The sequence below is a fragment of the Setaria viridis genome, chromosome 9 (assembly GCF_005286985.2).
Source record: "Setaria viridis chromosome 9, Setaria_viridis_v4.0, whole genome shotgun sequence".
NCBI classification, from domain to species: domain Eukaryota; kingdom Viridiplantae; phylum Streptophyta; class Magnoliopsida; order Poales; family Poaceae; genus Setaria; species Setaria viridis.
In genome coordinates, this window is record NC_048271.2 from 50,666,499 (window position 1) to 50,686,429 (window position 19,931).

General features: G+C 38.9%; 1 protein-coding gene across 1 annotated transcript; it reads left to right on the forward strand.

The window, feature by feature from the left end:
- Positions 1–669: 669 nt before the first annotated feature.
- Positions 670–19,748, forward strand: LOC117840853 (DExH-box ATP-dependent RNA helicase DExH14). Its single transcript, XM_034721390.2, has 49 exons — positions 670–1,036; positions 1,137–1,189; positions 1,351–1,519; positions 1,887–2,331; positions 2,408–2,473; positions 3,329–3,433; positions 3,521–3,820; positions 4,292–4,408; positions 4,506–4,565; positions 4,691–4,762; positions 4,850–4,966; positions 5,039–5,200; positions 5,563–5,628; positions 5,713–5,865; positions 5,945–6,028; positions 7,165–7,239; positions 7,309–7,440; positions 7,500–7,565; positions 8,075–8,140; positions 8,248–8,370; positions 8,812–8,961; positions 9,264–9,476; positions 9,568–9,723; positions 9,802–10,026; positions 10,097–10,198; positions 10,278–10,358; positions 10,441–10,521; positions 10,958–11,161; positions 11,244–11,360; positions 12,010–12,132; positions 12,212–12,301; positions 12,379–12,504; positions 12,604–12,666; positions 12,758–12,846; positions 13,085–13,175; positions 14,409–14,558; positions 14,642–14,833; positions 14,932–14,997; positions 15,073–15,228; positions 15,313–15,456; positions 15,849–15,916; positions 16,003–16,168; positions 16,252–16,314; positions 16,797–16,892; positions 17,018–17,185; positions 17,331–17,501; positions 17,948–18,094; positions 18,681–18,812; positions 19,351–19,748. The coding sequence occupies exons 1-49, from the start codon at positions 930–932 to the stop codon at positions 19,429–19,431; spliced, it is 6,249 nt and encodes a 2,082-aa protein (XP_034577281.1). The 5' UTR covers positions 670–929; the 3' UTR covers positions 19,432–19,748.
- The last annotated feature ends 183 nt before the right edge of the window (positions 19,749–19,931 follow it).

The window sequence follows — 19,931 nt, forward strand, 5'->3', positions numbered from 1 at the left end:
GCAAAAGCAAACGAAATCGGCCAAGCATGTCAGCATGTGTCCGATTGAGTGTTTTTTCCAGCAAAAGTAAGTTGAAAGGCGGGCATTTTCTTTAATGCGATATGTGTGGAGACACTCCCATCATTTCAAAATATAAATCGTTTTGGCTTTTCTATATACATAGACTTTGTTATATATCTAGATCTAACCCTATACTTAGGTGCATAGTAAAATTTATGTATCTACAAAAGCAAAAAAGAATCACATTTTGGAATGGATGGAGTAGCTTGTGTCTTGGCGATAAAAAGACTATCCAATGAATTTAATAACAAATATTCTTTATCTCTTCCTGAACGTGTTGAGGTTTAGTCATGAAATGTCAAAAAGATTTTTTCGATGGTGTAAAAATATAATAAAATCTAGTTGCGCGGGACTTGCAAAACCATCGAAATGTATGCCCATATGGCGTGTGACCAAATTCGATAGTTACCAAGAATATTCTTGAGAAATCAACAAAGTTTTCTTTTCTAACAATATAACAGAATAATTTATAAAGAAAATCCCAAAGTTCAAATCAGGCAGTTTTTTTTTTCAATTTTCCCATCCGACAAATACAGCGCGATGAAAACCAAATTTATCCGGTCGCACGCGGGCAGAAGCGAACGGATGCGATCGAGTCCCAAAACAAGAAAACTACGGTCAGCAGGAAGTCCGGCCACCAGCCCACCACCACCGTCCCCCGTGCGCCGGCGCTTCCCGGCTTCCGTGCGGCGCAAGTCCGGCCTCGGTGGGAGTGGGACGCGATCCAAACAGAAGTCCAAGCCATCCAAGGAGGACAGCCCGAAATCGCGCCGCCATCGCCTCCCCGCTCCACCATTCGTCCCTTCCCTTCCTCCAAAACCCCCGTCCCCCTCCCTCCCGCCGCCGGCGCGCCGCGATCCGACTCCGGGATGCTTGCGCCGCTTCCGCGCCTAACGAGCGCGCTCCGCGGCCACTACGACGCCGACAAGGCCTACCTCCTCCGCAAGACCGTCCTCCAGGCCCTCACCCTCCCCAGGTTCCGCTCCCTCCCCGTCCGCCAATCGCTGGTTCCTCACCGTTCCCCAATCGCTGCAGGGAAAAACCTGACGATTTCGTGTTATCGGTTGTCTCCGCAGGCCGCATGACGAGTGGGAGCTCGCGCGGAAGATCGTTCCCGGCTGGGACGACGGTAATGTTTCCAAACCCATCAGAGCTCGCTCATGCACTGGGTTGCTAGACCTGTGATGTCGATTTTTTTTTGTTTCTTTACCCCTTCTTCATGGGTTTGCGCGTGTGTATGTGTGATTATGATTTTAGTTTAACTGATTGAAATTGCAACTTGTGTTGCAGCTTCTAGCGAAGTGCGCCAAGCATATAAGCAGTTTATTGGGGCGGTGGTGGAGTTGTTGAATGGAGAAGTAGTGTCTGAAGAACTCCATCAAGTTGCTCAGACCGTGTTCGCCCTGTTTGGTGGCGATGACACAGAGTATGATGCCACCCGAAGAGCCTTTGTCAAAAGGTAGTAACAAGCATGCCATGTCTAAAGGTTTTTTAGCTGAGGCCTGTAAACTTGGTAGCTCTGATTTTTTGTTTTGTTATGGGGCTCAGTTCCATGCCCTGCGACTTAAGAGCTCTTAATACATTGGAATTTTATTAAAAGGAAAAGCTGATGTCACCCACGGCTAGTAGCACATTAACTGATTAACAGGCTAGGATCACGTCGGCAATATGGCAGTTGCATCAATTTAATGTATATGCTGATCCGTTGCACTGTGCTAATAAGCTTCCCAGCATATTACTTTTCTGCATGTATTTTTTACACAATGTGGATGCTGTAAGTTCTTTTTGCTTGATTGCCACTACTTACATGGTTTGTATGTCATCAGGAATGAATTGGAGAGGCTTGTGGGCTACACTGTACAAGACTCAGTTTTAAGGAAGCTAGCTCAATTAGCTCAGAAGCTTGGTTCCCTCCTACGGGCAAGCTCCCATGAATTTATCCACAGAATAGCAGATGATGTAGATGAAAATGAGAGACGTGAATTTGGAGCAGACTTTGATTTCAAGCCACCTGCTCGTTTCGTTATTGATGTTTCTCTTGACATACCCTTAGAAAGTGCTGAATTGGGCAGCGAAACATTTCTAAAAGGGCAGTATGATGGTTGGAGCACATCTGCAACTCGTAATTCAACTGCTGTTAGGGGTTCTGTGAGTTTGAGGTGGCTGAAAGATCAATGCGATTTGATAACTAGAAGTGGTGGCTCACTCTCAGGAGATGAACTTGCAATGACCTTGTGCAGAGTGCTCATATCAAATAAAGCAGGCGACGAGGTTTTTAATGTTCTACTGAAAGCTGCCTCTAATTTAATTTTTGTTGCTGCAATTATCTGGTGTTCCCACTTTGCAGATAGCTGGTGAGCTGTTGGACCTGGCTGGTGACACCGCCTTTGAAATAGTTCAGGATCTTCTTTTGGTAAGGGGCCTTGCTATTTTCACTTTAGAGTTTATTTTGCATACAGTTCTTTTATGGTACATGTGGGGATAAGAATCAGATGACTAAAAGAAAGAATTTGAAGACATAGTCTTCACTGTACAGTTTGTGTTGCGCCTTTTAGTCCTACATCTTTACAACTTGTTTCTGGCATACAAGCAAGATGTGCAAAGACTCGATTGTTGGTAGAACTCACATGACAACTTACAGAAAACCTACAAGTTATCCACATGTACAAATGCTACAGTCTGGCCAGTATTCAGGTATCAGCCTGGCCATGGGAGAAAACCAGAAATTTATAGGAGAACACCTGAATTAGTACAGCTGTTAATTTCTGGTAATTCTTATTTGTAAGAAGCTTTCAGACTTCAATGCAGATCCTTTTTTGGTTTGGTTCTTCATTACTTTGCAAGCTTCTGGTTCACCATGATAATGATTCAAGCAACTACAGTTAACCTAATTCAAGGGTGAGGCTCAAACATAGAGCTCACTATGAGATAGTTAAATTATGACATCTTTTTCCAGAAAAGTTGAAACACATGACCGGGTAATAGAACTGCGCCGTAGTTCTTCGTGCAATGACTTCCTTCTACCAGTGTGCTTAAACACCAGCATTGCATGAGTTGTCTACAAAAGCTTTATTCTTTCTGTTTGTGTTGGTGTGTAAAAGGTGCTCTACACTATTGGTAGAGTTTGGAAGAATTTGCTGCGAACTCATGAGAAGGAACATGGAAATGAAGGCAACCTCATTGCTGTGTTCTTTAAGCATATTTATTATTTTCTTTCTGTACCATATGATAATAATGAAATCTAATCTGATCATTTTATGCTCTGCAGCATAGGAAAGAGCTAGTAGATGCAATTCAACATGGATTGGCAATATTGAAATCTGAGAAAATGACCTCAAGTAATCAACCAAAGATGCCAACTTATGGCACACAGGTATGGTGACTTTCTACTATGCTTTCTTCATGCATTGTGGATACCTGGTTAGATCTTAAAATGAATTCTCATCTATTATGCCTGCAGGTAACTGTACAAACAGAGTCTGAGCGCCAACTTGATAAGATTAGGAGGAAAGAGGAAAAACGTGGCAAACGTGGTGTAGACACTGGCAATAGTGATATTGGTGTTGATGATTTCTCATCCCTCCTTTTGGCAAGTGAAAGAAAGCAGCCTTTTGATGACATGATTGGTACTGGAGAAGGAGCAGATAGTTTTACAGTAACTTCCCTTCCTCAAGGAACCACAAGGAAACACATGAAGGGGTATGAAGAAGTGAAGATTCCACCAACTCCAACGGCGTCACTGAAACCCAATGAGAAGCTGGTAGGCATATGGTCTTATCCTTTATTTTCCTCTGTACATGTGTTAACTCATTTCTCCAAAATAGATTCAATGGAACATGAGAAGTCCTGCATTACATTTATTTTGAGATGATTTTCCAACTTAAGTGGACCTCTTTTCTAATTTGGGATGTCTTTAAGTGACCTTAGAATGTGGAATGGTGAAACCTAGTATAATGATCAATTTCGCCTGACCTTTTTCAGTTTCACTTTATTGATTTTAATCTGTGGTTATAAGACGGAACTTGTTTCTGCATACATACAATATTACAATTATCCTCTCCGATCTTTGTTTTGCTTGGTACTTGGTAAAATGACTGCATCAGCACCAGTTCTATTTACTTTAGCATTAGCAGGTTTATCACATCTGGCTGACTCTGCTATGCCTGTGCATCATTACTTGGAGGTTTTTACCCCCCAATAACTGTGGAGCTCTCTTCGTTTGTTTTTTCAGATTGAAATAAGAGAATTAGATGAGTTCGCCCAAGCTGCCTTCCAGGGATACAAGTCACTCAATCGCGTGCAGAGCCGTATTTTCCAAGCTACATACTACACCAATGAGAATATCCTAGTGTGTAACTAAAATCCACTATCTATGCAATCATGCTCAATCACCCCCTCATTTGACTACTGTCTTCTACTACAAGCTAACTTGCATAATTTTTCAGGTTTGTGCCCCAACAGGTGCTGGGAAAACAAATATTGCAATGATTGCAGTTCTTCATGAGGTATACCAAAACCATGAAAAAGCTGTACCAAAACTTACAGATTACTGATTTTCTTGAAATTTTGTTTACTGATAATCTTTGTGATAGAATCTTTTGGATATTGGATTAATACATTTCTTTTGCAGGTTAAACAACACTTCAGGGATGGCATTTTACATAAAAATGAGTTTAAGATAGTCTATGTTGCTCCAATGAAGGTATTCTTCTCCCTTACATGGTCTTCTAATCTAGTATTTTTGGATGTTATGAGGACTATTACATTTTACAAAAAAAATGTTGTTTAGGCCTTGGCTGCAGAGGTAACAGCGACATTCAGTCGCCGGTTATCTCCATTGAACCTGGTCGTTAGAGAACTTACAGGAGATATGCAGTTGACAAAAAATGAGATTGAAGAAACACAGGTACAATCTTACCTCGTTTTATTCTTTTAACTTAGTGCTTTTGAGCTGAGCTGTACTTGGTGCATTGACCAGATGATAGTGACTACTCCTGAGAAGTGGGATGTCATTACACGCAAAAGCAGTGACATGTCGCTTTCAATGCTGGTTAAGCTGATAATCATTGATGAAGTTCACCTGCTAAATGACGATAGAGGTTCAGTAATTGAGGCGCTAGTAGCTCGGACTCTCCGCCAGGTAAGTTCTTCCTCAAAAAGGGAGCAACTGCTCTCTGCCTTGGTGTCGGCAAAAGGCAAAAGTTACTGTATAATAATTTGTAAAGATTATAATAGGTGGTCTACTCCAAAATGATCACATGCCTGTGTAGGCACTGATAAAGTGAAACTCTTGTTTGACATCTTGTTTAATTTCCTGTGATTCATTTCTCTTTGCCTTAATGGTCTCAAGAATCATGGCAGTGTAATTTATAAAAGCTGGAGAAGTAAAGATGTTTATACCTCAAACTGATTACTTGTCCTTAAAACATAACAATTGTCTGTTCTTCTTTGCATGTTGTTTTCTTACCTTGTTCATATTAATGAATTGATTCAATGCAACAGGTTGAGTCCATGCAATCAATGATTCGTATTGTTGGCCTATCTGCTACCCTACCTACCTACTTAGAGGTCTGTTACCTACTTACCTTAACTATCATGTATATGCTACCTGTCCTGCAATTAAATAACATCATGGAACTTCACATGTTTCAGGTTGCACAATTTTTGCGGGTTAATCCGGAGACTGGCCTTTTCTTTTTTGATTCAAGTTACCGTCCAGTTCCTCTTGCTCAGCAATACATTGGGATCAGTGAAAGGGATTACACGAAGAAAAGTGAACTATTCAATACTTTGTGCTATGAGAAGGTCTTTTCTCTTTGACAGCATGGTTCTCTCTTGATTTCTGCATTCGTACCTATACATAACTCGTACATCAAATTGACAGGTTGTGGAGTCCATTAAGCAAGGTCACCAAGCATTGGTTTTTGTTCATACTCGTAAGGATACTGGGAAAACTGCCAGAACCCTGGTATGTCTTGTACCTTTCTTGTGTGAGGCATCACCTAATTGCTCGATAGTAGTAGCATTACAATACTGTTTTCCCATTGTTTTCTTCTGTCATGTCTCGTAGACGTTATTGTTTATCAAAATTTTGATGCCATACCTGTATATGCTCAAGAATTGTCTTGCATCTTTTCTTTGTTATTTAAAATTATATTTAGAAAGTGTTTCTGTATATAGGCGCGAATGTTTGGTTGGTGTGGGTGTATGGGTGTGTGTTTGTAAGGGCTCTTCCCCTTTTTCTTCTTAATATAATGATACGCAGCTCTCCTGTGTGTTCCTGAAAAAAATTGTATTTAGAAAGTGCGTTGGATCTCGTGGTTAGAAGTATCTGATCCATGGGGCTATTCCCTTTGCCTCGCTATATTTATCCATGGCCTTAGGAAAATACGTTTCAAAATGTTTGTCCATTGTAGAAATCAAGATTATGGCTGTTATGGGCAAACATAGTGAAGCTGAGGGAGTATATATTATCCCATGTTAATGTAACTCCCTGCAAAAATTTGCTCCACAAGTTCTTTAATACTCTCTCCACTTCATCACAATACAAGTCCACAACCGTCATGTGCAGAAACCGAGGCACTAAGTCAAATGACCTCATATGCCTCTTAAAAAGCATGCTAAGTCCACAACGGTCATGCGCAGAAACCACGGAGGCGCTACCTGCGATCGCTGCCCCGCCGCCCGGACTGCCTCGTATAGCATGCTACAGCTATTAACCTCTTCCACACCATTAGTTAGATATATATAGTGGAAAATACGCACTAAGTACACTCTTCTCCTCAATAAACTTGTACTCCCTCTATTCTTGAATATATGATGTTTAGAACAAGCCAATTAGTTCATTTTTGAACTGATTAGTTTGTCCTAAACATCATATATTTAAGAACGGAGGTGGTATTTTGAAAGGACAGCTCCCATGTAATAGGGCATATATTGTGAAATGGCGAGATTGTTCTATTTTAAAATGATGGCTTCTATTCATAAGGCAACATTCAGGGTTTCAGGTCCTTTCATGCTATATCTTTTTCATTATATGAACTACTAGTATGTCTTAACTAATCAGATAATTTCTAGTTCTCATTCTTTTTGCATGCTGCTCAGATTGACCTAGCTGCAAAAGCAGGGGAATTGGAATTATTTTCAAGCGCAGATCATCCCCAGTTTCCATTAATCAAGGTATATGGTTACCTATAACTATTGACCATTGATATCGTAACTGTTATTTACTTAGTCTTATGGGTGCAGAAAGATGTTGGTAAAGCTAAAAGTCGTGAAGTTGTTGAATTTTTTGAATCTGGATTTGGCATACACAATGCTGGAATGATACGTTCTGACAGAAATTTGATGGAGCGCTTGTTTGGTGACGGGCTTTTGAAAGTAAGTGTTCTTGTGTACTCTATTATTCTCTAGTCTTGTGCTAACTTCTTTCAATTTAGGTCCTTGTTTGTACAGCAACTTTGGCTTGGGGAGTAAACTTACCAGCTCACACAGTTGTTATAAAGGTCAGTATCTGTTTGCAATCATTTTTTCCCTAATCTTTTAAATTCTAAACTATAATTGATGGTGCACACATACAATACTGGTTGATTGAAAGAAATAAGCATTTTCCTCTGAAGTTTATCACAACTTGTCTCTTGACTTGATATTTCTATAATGAAATTTAATGCGTGTCCATTTATCAGTGCTCATGCTGTTTATTTCGATCTAAACATCATATATTTAAGGAAGGAGGGAATACTACTTTTGGAGATAGTTATTAATAGTTTGCCATCAATACAGAGACATTGGTATGTAACAATGTTCATCCGGAAGGGCATGCTGAAAGTGTCAATTTTTGCATGACCTTTTATTTTTTTTATTTTTACTGTTTGATTGTATGGATGAGCATTGCAACCCCTAGGTTTCTTGCATACATCTTCGGTTGATCCACGGGTTCCAAAACATGCATGTCCAATTATTCATAGTCCCTTTTGTGCACTTGCTAAGTAAAATAATATACTCCCAATAACAGGGCACGCAGCTATATGATCCTAAAGCTGGTGGGTGGCGAGATCTGGGGATGCTTGATGTGATGCAGGTGCCCATCTGAACTTTTCATTATTTTGTATTTTGTACTATTGTTATCATTTCTTCAGTCAAAGAGTCTTATGTTTCTGATGTTCATCCATTCATTTTTTTGGTTAGATCTTCGGACGTGCTGGAAGGCCACAGTTTGATAAAAGTGGTGAAGGAATTATTATCACAACACATGACAAATTGGCTTATTACTTAAGGTTATTGACAAGTCAGCTTCCAATAGAGAGCCAGGTCAGCATACCAGGACGCTAAAACAATAATGAAACTTGTTCAATTATGGATTAAACAAGTAAGACTGGGCGGTCCTAGTCCTAGAGAAATATTATTTGCCGCATATGCGACTCGAAGCCATCACATCCTGGAACAATTATCTGCTAGAGCATTTTTTAGGAAACATTTTTTCTACTGCTTCCAGTAGTAGAAAAAATGTTCCACGACCACGTCGAGAGAAAAAAATGTTCCAACAGTAGAAAAATTGTTCTAGGGGGTGTGTGAGTGACGATTTCTAGTCGTAAATACGACATATAACATCCCCTGTGATCCTAACGTGAAGTTGTTGGACAATGGAACAAGTTTCATTTTCTACTTTGCTTGTGGTCTCCGGAAGTTGGTTTACTGTTGTATGTTCTTTTGATCCACAATTAATTTCCTGTTAACTATATAATCTTGCAGTTCCTTGGATCTCTGAAAGATAATTTAAATGCCGAGGTTGCCTTGGGCACTGTAACAAATGTCAGGGAGGCCTGTGCCTGGCTTGGTTATACGTACTTATTTATAAGGATGAAGACTAATCCTCTGGTTTATGGAATAACTTGGGAAGAGGTAACATTTTCTCCCACCATTCACACCTTCAATGGTAATCAGTATGACATAAATTTATATGAGAAGGATGCATTTTGTAGTATAAGTTTTTGGCACATCACTCCGTGTTTTTTAAAAAAGACAAACCCATCTAGAAGTATTATATGCTCTCCGTATTTTTCTAACAGATGTGCTCATGTTATTAACAAGATGATTTTGTTCCTTTGTGGTGGGTTGCTTCATTGCCCATGTGGTATTCTATCCTCCATTGAGTTCTGACTACAAGTTTCAAAGTTATAATTTCTACCTCATATTTCTCAAAGGTTTTGGGAGATCCTTCTATGGGTGCAAAACAAAGAGCATTCATTATTGATGCTGCACGTGCACTAGACAAAGCTAAGATGATGCGCTACGATGAAAAGAGTGGCAACTTTTACTGCACAGAACTTGGTCGAATTGCAAGCCACTTTTACCTTCAGTACTCCAGTGTTGAGATTTACAATGAGATGCTTCGACGTCACATGAGTGAAAGTGAGGTACACATTTAGTTGGCATCTTTCATATGTTCAGTACAGCTTGTGATGCTTGCAAAGTTTTACTAACCTGTCTGTCTGGGTACTACCTTAGGTGATTACTATGGTGGCCCATTCCTCTGAATTTGAAAATATTGTAGTCAGAGAAGAAGAACAGGATGAACTAGAAGCCCTTGCTAGGAAAGCGTGCCCCTTGGAAATTAAGGGTGGACCGACTGACAAACATGGGAAAATTTCAATTCTCATACAGGTTACTGTTGAGACTGTAACTCACTCGTTATGTTCGAATTAACAAGATCTTAGTTGAGTTATTTGATATATTTTGCAGGTTTATATTTCCCGTGCTCCAATCGATAGCTCCTCTTTGCATTCTGATGCTCAATACATCAGTCAAAGCTTGGCTCGCATTATGAGGGCACTATTTGAGATTTGTCTGCGTCGTGGGTGGTCTGAGATGTCATCCTTATTATTAGAATACTGCAAGGCCGTGGATCGCAAAATATGGCCCCATCTCCATCCACTTAGGCAGTTTGATAAGGATCTTTCTCCTCAGGTTTGCTATCAGTTATCACTACTTGTCATGTTTACATTATTTTTGAAATGTAATCCTCTCTCTGAATTAGATATTGTGGAAACTCGAGGAAAGAAATGTTGATCTGGATCGTCTTTATGAGATGGAGGAAAATGAAATTGGAGCTCTTATTCGGTTTTCTCACCAGGGAAAGGTATGCCTTGGCTTAAAGTGTTTTATGATTATTAGTAAAAGTTCTACTTACTATTGCTATTAACATCCTTTTACTGAAGTTGGTTAAGCAATATGTTGGATACTTCCCATATGTCAACTTATCTGCAACTGTGAGCCCGATCACCAGGACGGTTCTTAAAGTAAGAGCTACTGCCACTTATTGTGTGCTATTTTCATTTTCTTATGATTACTCTTATGCAATCACTTGTGCTAATGTTGTAGGTCGACCTGCATATAACGCCTGAATTTGTGTGGAAAGATCGTTATCATGGCATGTCAGAACGATGGTGGATTATTGTTGAGGTATGTGAGTGTACACATATTATTGTTATGCATGTGTGGCTACATCATTTTAGAGATGTAGCAAGATTGCAAAAAATTTATTTCATCTGTATTCCACCATATTTATTATCTTGTTGCCATGACATTTTTTGGTTAAGAAACTGTTTCCTTTTTTACCATGCTGTTCTATTAGTATGGTATCATGTATAATGCAATTATATTTGCTTGCTTTTAACATTTTGAAGAGACCATTTATGACCTTGAAAGATTGGAAGCTACTATGTAGAGATGTCATCATCTTAAGGAACCTCTTACATAAAATGCAATGTGCATGCAATTTTGTTAATGGTCACATAAATATTGTACCTTCTCCTTAAATATTTTCAGTTTGAATTTTTTCGTACTCGATTCTACTGCAGGCATGCATTGGTCAGTAACATAATATTTTATTTTCCAGGATTCTGAAAATGATACCATTTATCACTCAGAGCTATTCACACTAACGAAGAAGATGGCAAGAGGAATACCTTCAAAGATATCTTTTAATGTACCAATATTTGAACCTCATCCACCACAATACTATATACGAGCCATATCAGACTCATGGTTACATGCTGAGTCGCTCTTTACTGTTTCTTTTCATAATCTGACATTGCCACAGGTGAATTTCACAATTGCTAGCTGTCGTTCCATAGTGTTTCTTTATTATAATATACTGAATGCTGGTTCTGTTGTTCATGCAGACACAAATTACGCACACTGAACTTTTGGACTTGAAGCCTCTTCCACTGAGTGCTCTTGGCAACAAAACATATGAGGATCTGTACAGATTTTCCCATTTCAATCCGATACAAACTCAGGTGCATTTTGGTAACACTTATCGTTCATTTTAGTTGTCTATGCTATGGTCTGCATGATAGGGATGAAAGCCAAGATGGCCTCACAGGTAGCCCAGGAGCTCATGCGCAGGATAGTAGTACTTTCGGTGCTGCAAATGCTTGCTGCTTTTTTTCCCTTCCTATGTATAGCCGAAAACATGCTACAATAAGGACTGAACCACCTGCTTACTGCAGGCTTGCCTATGATTCTCCCTAACCTACTAGCTGAAAATCTGCTAACCTAAAGGCTTTACCTAGACACTCTGAACCTGGACATGTACATTCATGCAAGGATTATTGCTAACAAGGGATTGGTAATTAAACTTTTATAACTATTCTGATCAAATTGTTTCATTCTTTTAGGCAACTGCGACTAGCAGTATGTTTGTAATGTTCATTTGTCTGTGGAAAAAAACTGTATTCTGGATGAACATCAGATGGGAGAATCAAGTATAAAAGTTACCAAGTGCTTAACATATGCATCTATTATGTTTCCATTTCTCATAAGATCACAAGATGCTTACTGTATAATGCCCAAACACCACTAGTACCGTTGCCAACAGTTTGCTCCAGCTTGCTGAACTTCTCTCTTTTATAGGTACAGTATTAAATTTCTGTGTAATTTTTTCAGTCTTTTCATGTTCTTTATCACACTGATAACAATGTACTTCTGGGAGCTCCAACTGGAAGTGGCAAGACAATTTCTGCAGAACTAGCAATGCTTCATCTTTTCAATACACAACCAGACATGAAGGTTTGTTTACTGAGTTCCAATATGAAACCATCTTTTTGTGGTATAATGTCATGTTAATACCTGTTCAATACCTTTTTAGGTAGTTTACATTGCCCCTTTAAAGGCTATAGTGCGAGAACGAATGAATGATTGGAGAAAACGTCTTGTAACTCAGCTTGGGAAGAGGATGGTACAGAAGCAATTCATAGCTTTTATTTCTCCAATACATCAAAATGTATATCTTAATTGAAGTAATGCTTTTGGTAGGTTGAGATGACTGGTGACTTCACTCCAGACCTGATGGCCCTATTATCAGCTGACATCATAATTTCTACCCCAGAAAAATGGGATGGGATTAGTCGAAGTTGGCATAGCAGAAGTTATGTTATGAAGGTCCAGATCTTTCCTTCATATATTAACTACTTTTGTAGATTATATAGAAAAGATAATTTCATTTGAGTTATTAGATATTACTGACAAGATTATTGATAGGTGGGGCTCATGATATTGGATGAGATACATCTTTTGGGAGCTGACCGTGGACCCATCCTAGAGGTACCCCTTCTATCATATGTTTTTGTTTTGTTTGTTCCTTTTTTTTGGTTCTTTGAAATTTGTTCTCTATTATGGAACTTCTGTTTTTCAGGTCATTGTATCAAGAATGAGATACATATCGTCACAAACTGAACGTTCAATTCGGTTTGTCGGTTTATCAACAGCATTAGCAAATGCCCGGTATGTTTCAAAGTGATGCTTTTGCTTCTTGATTCTTGTGCTCATTGTTCAATCACTTTAAGTGTAAACCATTTCCCTAGGATATGAATGCGAGCAGTATTGTTATCATGACATAATGTATTTGAGAATAGTAGGTGTTATCATGAAACCATGTTTGACATTTGTACTGTGTACGTACACAACCATCGCAGTACTTTTGCTCCATTGTTTGACTACTTTCATCTGTCACATACTTCAGTGATTTAGCTGATTGGTTGGGTGTTACGGATGATGGTCTATTCAATTTCAAGCCTAGTGTGAGGCCTGTACCTCTTGAAGTGCATATCCAGGTAAGCTGGATTTCTGTTATTGCCTTAAATTCCTATTCTGGTTCACAAAGAATGTTGCTGACATTTTTCAGAAGGGCTAATTTCCTCATAGATTGGTTGTATTGACTAGCTTTACTGGAAAAAGCCTGCACCCAGTTCCTTATAGTATTAATATTTCTCCTCAACAATTTGCTTTGATGATGGATGAGGTCACAAGGGAAATACAAGAGAGATATCTTTGTGTATGGCCTTTTGTGGCAATGTGGTGCTAGTTGATGGGAGTAGGATGGGGGTTGGAGTTGTGGAGGCAACATTGGGCTCGAAAGGTTTTAGACCAAGTAAGACTAAAACTGTGTGATACTAGACATGAGGAGGTTGTGATTAGTTTGGCAGGACAGGTAGTTCCTAAACAGGATAACTTTTGGTATTTACTATTTAGGATCAATGCTATAGAGGGATGGCAATATTAATGAAGAAGTTTGTCATAGATTCAAAACTGGGATTGTAATTGCGCCAAGCTTAGCATCTTCCATTATAGAAGGTGCCACAACAGATATAATAAGTTCTATAGGATGATGAGTAGACCTGCGATGTTTTATGACCTAGGTGGCACATCGAGTAGCTAAGTAGCAAAGGTGCACCTGTTGGGGTTGATTTGTGGTCATAATAGGGAGTATAGTGTGTGAAATAACAATATATGTGATAGGGTAGGGGTGGCACCAATGCATCGGTTGAGATGATTTTGGTCATATCCAATGGAGGGCCTCCAAAGGCACCAGTGCATAGCGGTATTTTAAAGTGTTACGATAACATAAGAAGAGGCTGGGTCAACCTAACATAACATGGAAGAAAGCAATAAAGGACTAGCTTTGGATAGGAGCACATGGAAACCAGCAGTTCATGTGTCCGAATCATGACCTAGGTTTATAGGCTAGCAGGCCCCTTTTACTAGATATTACTATTACCGACAACTCTGGTGCCTCGTGTTGGGTTTCATCTCTAGCCTACTGCAACAAACTTGAGAATCATTTTATTAGCTCTTGTTCATTCTTGGGGTTGTTCTTTCTGAAAAGGCGCATGTATATGGGCAATGTAATTTTCAACTTGCAATTAGTTTGAGAAATATAGTGGTATTCCATATTCCCTTCCTTGTGGAAAGATAACTAGATGGCGGTCTGGAAGAAAAATGTTTGGTAGATCACAGAATAAAAAAGCTTTGTGCTGTAACTCATGTTTCCTTTTCTGTTTTAACAGGGATATCCTGGGAAATTCTACTGTCCGAGAATGAATAGCATGAACAAACCAGCTTATGCAGCCATATGCTCTCATTCACCCAATAAACCGGTTCTCATTTTTGTGTCATCACGTCGACAGACTAGACTTACAGCTCTTGATATCATTCAGGTGGAATCCTAGTTTTGATCTACTCTACTAGATGGCTATATGCATTGCTGCTATCTTATCCATTTAATGTGCTCTGTTTGCAGCTTGCAGCATCAGATGAAAAACCAAGGCAGTTCCTGAGCATGGCAGACAATTCCCTAGACATGGTTCTTTCACAAGTTTCTGACAGTAATTTGAGGCATACTCTGCAGTTTGGCATAGGTCTGCATCATGCAGGTTTAAATGACAGAGACAGATCCTTGGTTGAGGAACTCTTTTCAAACAATAAGATTCAGGTGTGTTCTGCTTTGATAGACTTCTTGTGTTAAGCATGCTAGTTACATGCTTAAGCAAAACTTAAACATACTTTCTTGTTGCTTGATGTTTTATCCAGGTACTGGTATGTACCAGCACGTTGGCGTGGGGTGTTAATCTTCCAGCTCACCTGGTCATAATCAAGGTGACATAATGCCTTGAATTTTTTTGGTCTTCATTGGTGATTTATTTGTGGGCTCATTTAATATCTATCTTGTAGGGCACTGAATACTATGATGGCAAAACAAAAAGATACATCGATTATGATATCACAGATATTCTACAAATGATGGGTCGTGCAGGTCGACCGCAATACGACCAACATGGCAAAGCTGTTATTCTTGTCCATGAGCCAAAAAAGAGCTTTTACAAGAAGGTCGCCATATTTTTGTGCCTGCTAATGAACAATCTGTAATGCATCTTTTATCTTGAGTTTAACACAAAATATTATAATTTTCAGTTCCTCTACGAACCATTTCCTGTGGAGAGTAATCTGAGGGAGCACTTGCATGATCACATAAATGCAGAAATTGTTTCAGGCACCATCAGCAACAAGGAGGAAGCGATTATTTATCTCACTTGGACTTACCTATATCGCCGATTGGTATTTATCTTGTAAAATCCTTTTCAGTACTTTGTCATGTTCCTGCACTTACACTCAGTCAGCTAAAGGTTCTGGATACACAATCTTTGACACACTTTAGATCCTTTTTTATCCTCACATTGACTGTTTGGCTGGTACATTTTACTAATTAATAAGGGCTAAAACTAAGACAATTACCATAAAATCTGAAATCATATGGTTGGATATTCAACTTCTCGATTTAGTACTGTATAAAGTCTCTTATTGTTGTGCTGATTAAAATCTATGGCTTGTCAAAGTGATCTGCTATTAAGGGATCAAGACCTTTGTCAGAATCTTTCATAGCTTGGATGGAGACACCTTGTAAAATATATGTTTTGTCTTGTTCACCACGATTTGCTGCTATATCGCAGGTTGTTAATCCAGCCTACTATGGGTTGGAGGATACTGAAACAAACACCTTGAATTCTTATCTCTCAAGGTGGGAAATGAGGACTTCATTAAGCATAGGTCTTGACTTGCTTTACAACAAGTTGATGGTATGTCTTCCCTATTTTGTCCAAACAGGTTAGTCGAAACTACATTTGAAGATCTTGAGGACAGTGGATGCATAAGAATTGATGACCACTCTGTAAAGTATTTGATTTTGGGAAAAATAGCTTCACAGTATTACCTTAGCTACCTCACTGCTTCAATGTTTGGGTCAAATATTGGCCCCAATACATCGCTGGAAGTAAGTTTTAGCCTTGATCCCAGGTTAATTGTTTGAGTTAATTTGGAGTTGCAGATAATGAATAGCTTTGATTCTGTTGCTAGGCCTTTGTGCACATACTGTCGGCTGCTGCAGAATTTGACGAGCTTCCTGTACGCCACAATGAGGTGTTTTTTCTCATTCATTTTTTAAGAAACTAAGCATTACGCCTTTTTTGTTTGGAGATAACTGAGTCAGCAATTTTCTCTCCTTCCAAGGCATGATATCACTGTATTGATTATGGAGACGAATTGAAATTCATACAGCTATTTCTAAAAGGCATTCTGTCCTTAGTACTCCTTTTGTTTTTTTTACATGTCACATTTGCTTTGTCCTAAGTCAAACTTGTCCAACTTTGACCAAGTTAGTAGAAAAATATAACATCTACAACACCAAATTTGTTTCATTAAATCCACCATGGAATATATTTTCATAGTGCATATGTTTGGTGGTATAGTTGTTATATTTTTCTATGAACTTGGTCAAAGTTGGATAAGTTTGACTTAGGACAGAGCAAATGTGACATGTAAAAAAACAGAGGGAGTACACTCTGATCTTGATTCTTTGCATGTTGTGATCTTTTATGCATTTGTGCTCTTTGCTGTTTCAGGATAACTTGAATCGAACACTCAGTGGAAATGTCCCGTATCCAGTTGATCAACACCACCTTGATGATCCACATGTTAAAGCCAACTTACTCTTTCAGGTACAGGGGGTTGAACATATGATTGGAATACTAACTTGTTCTTTGTTTACCAGTATTTTCATTTTAACAGTATTCGATGCACAATGATATAGGAATTACCATTTTTGTTTCTATCTGTCTTGCAGGCACATTTCTCAAGAGTAGAATTACCAATTAGTGATTACGCCACGGACTTGAAATCAGTTCTTGATCAGAGCATACGTATTATACAGGCAATGATTGACGTATGTGCCAATAGTGGATGGCTTTCAAGTGCGTTGTCTTGCATGCATCTCTTGCAGATGATCATACAGGTGAATTTCGCTGTTCAGCTTCTTTTTAATATTTATATTGAAAAAGAAAGTCTACATTTGAGGATTTGATTGTACTATTAAGAGTATCTGGGTTCAAAACCAAAGAAATATATATATATTGAACTAAATTCATTTTACTTGCCAGGGTCTCTGGTTTGAGAGGGATTCATCACTCTGGATGTTGCCATCCATGAATGATGATATTCTAGGTCATCTCAGGAGTAGAGGAGTCTTAACAGTCCCAGCCTTGCTGGATCTTTCCCGTGAAGAATTGCACAGGCTCCTTCAACCATTTTCTGCGTCAGATTTGTACCAGGTTCTGCTTTTCTCACTTAAATTTGGGAGGTCAAATTGTTTGCCTAATCGTTTTAGATATTAATTGAAAGTAAAGTGGTTTGTAAATGTCCAGTCTCCTTGAATTAGTTATGGAAGTGCAAGCGCAACAAGCTCATTGTTGAGAAATCATCGATACTGAATGCTTCCAGTGTTCTCATTAGTTAGTTGACTAGATTGGAAATGCTAGCTAACATGTTGCTCAAATTGGGCCCCAAATAATTCACTATTGTTTGTGTTGATCTCAGCAACTGGTGCCTTTAAATGTCCATAATTTCTACATATTGTATTTGCAACAAAAAAATTGTCATGAATTCTATTTGATTATATGTTTCAATGTGATAAGTTCATTATTAGTATTTTTTCCTCGTACTTCTGAATGAAGAGATCGTTCTGTTTATCTCCTGAGTACTGTATTTCATTGTGCAGGATCTGCAACATTTCCCTCGTGTTGATGTGAAACTTCAGCTTCAGAATGAACAGGAGCGGTCCAAATCTCGAACTTTAAACATCAGAGTGCAATTGAAAAATTCACGGCGTTCAGCATCAAGAGCATTTGCCCCTAGATTTCCCAAGGTCAGTATCTAAATAATTTGCAATGGCATTAGATGAAATGATTAAATGTAACATAGAGGGTACATTGTTTAAGGTATTCTATAAAAAATGTTACGAGGGAATAAAAATGAATAAACATTTAGTCCCTTAGTCCTGATAATTTGGGAAACCCATTTGAGAACTGACCAGAGGGTGGGGCCTTCGGGGTGTGTTCTCGATCCTGCAGTGAGAAAATTCTTCTGCTGTTAATACTGGCCTACCGGGGGTGGTCTTTCCCCCCAGGACTGAGTTTTTTTTAATGCATGGTGTAGCAACATTGTAAATTGACAAATAAATTGTTTCATGTTATAAACTACAAATTTTGTGTTGATATGATAAAGACTGAATAGACAAACTTATATTTCTTCCATATTTTGTAAATTGGTGTGGAAGAAATCGATGTTCAACTTCCAACTTGATCTGTCGAGCTTAAAAGAAAATAGCTTTTGTACAACTATTTTGTATGATTAATGATTAATATCAATTTCTTCAGCTTAGCAATTTTCTATTTGGTGTGTTCCAAACTTCAATGGTTGTTTTGCACTGAACCTTTTGATGTTTTCTGTAGGCAAAACAAGCAGCTTGGTGGCTGGTACTGGGGAATTCTACAAGTTCAGAGCTGTATGGTTTGAAAAGAATTAGTTTTGCAGATTGGGTGGTTAACACTCGCATGGAATTGCCTCAGATGTTCAATATCCAGGTAATAATGAATTTTTCTTGGTTCAGCTATGCTAAGCTCAGTGTGAAGACCTTTTGTTGTCGTTTTGGGTGACTTGATGCTTGTGCTTGAGAGAATTTAAACGAGTTCCTACGCAGTTTTCTCTTACTTTAGTCGGTCTCAGTTTTTACTTGATAACTAGCAAAATGAATTTTATGACCCTTCAGCATAATGCAGTCAACACCCAGCCACCAATCTGCCTTTTCCATGTGCCGAGTCAAAATTTTAAAGATCTTAGGGAAACACAGATGGGGATGGGAGGAAGCGGTGTAATTGGGGAGACCTAATTCTGCATTTGGATCTGCATTAACCATGAACGTAGACATGCTGTGAATTTTCAAGAAAAACATTATATTTTACTTAAGTCTGCTTAAAATAGCCTGTTTCAAACAGATGGAATTCTGTGTGAGCGCCCATGGAGTTTATGGTACTTGATTTTTAACCACATACGGGTGCATAGATGATAGCTGACCTTTCTTTCATGGCATCCTTATGTTCTGACGCGTGCATTTTCTTTCAGGAGACAAAGCTGATTTTGGTATCGGATTCCTACCTAGGTTTTGACCAGGAGTACTCTCTTGAGCATCTCACGAAGTGTTGAGAACTTTTGTTCAGAGTTCGGAGCTGTTCGGCCCAGTGTTTTGTATGTTCTCTACAAAGGTGGCACGGTGTTGCCACTGCCAGTGTACATAATTTTCCGGAAGCCATAAACACGTCGAGTGTCCTGATCGAGAATGCAGCAACCGTTCACTGTCTCCACCAGGGCTGAGCTGTTAATTCTTGTATTTTCTTTTAAGCTCGACTCATCAAGTTGGAAGTTGAACATATTCCGCGCAGGAACATAGTTTCAAATTTCCTATCAGACCTATAGACTATTCTGACGCTCTTTAACTCTTAGTATCTGCTTCTTCCGTGTCACGATGTTTCTGTGCCTCATAGGTACGAATGCAGACTGGACAAATATTGCGAAACGGTGGGGGTTTTTTTTTTCGTTTTTACTTATCGAGCATAAGAACCTGAGCGAGGTTAGCCCAGAACGAAAGTTAATCACAGCTCCTCTCCAACCAATTTCAACTTAGACGAAAAAACATGGAAAGCCAA

Excerpts from the sequence above, each read along its gene's own strand:
- LOC117840853 (XM_034721390.2), top strand. The coding sequence starts at position 930 with ATGCTTGCGCCGCTTCCGCGCCTAACGAGCGCGCTCCGCGGCCACTAC. Across the intron at positions 8,141-8,247 it reads GGATGCTTGATGTGATGCAG|ATCTTCGGACGTGCTGGAAG; the intron begins GTGCCCATCTGA and ends TTTTTTGGTTAG. Across the intron at positions 10,359-10,440 it reads TCACCAGGACGGTTCTTAAA|GTCGACCTGCATATAACGCC; the intron begins GTAAGAGCTACT and ends CTAATGTTGTAG.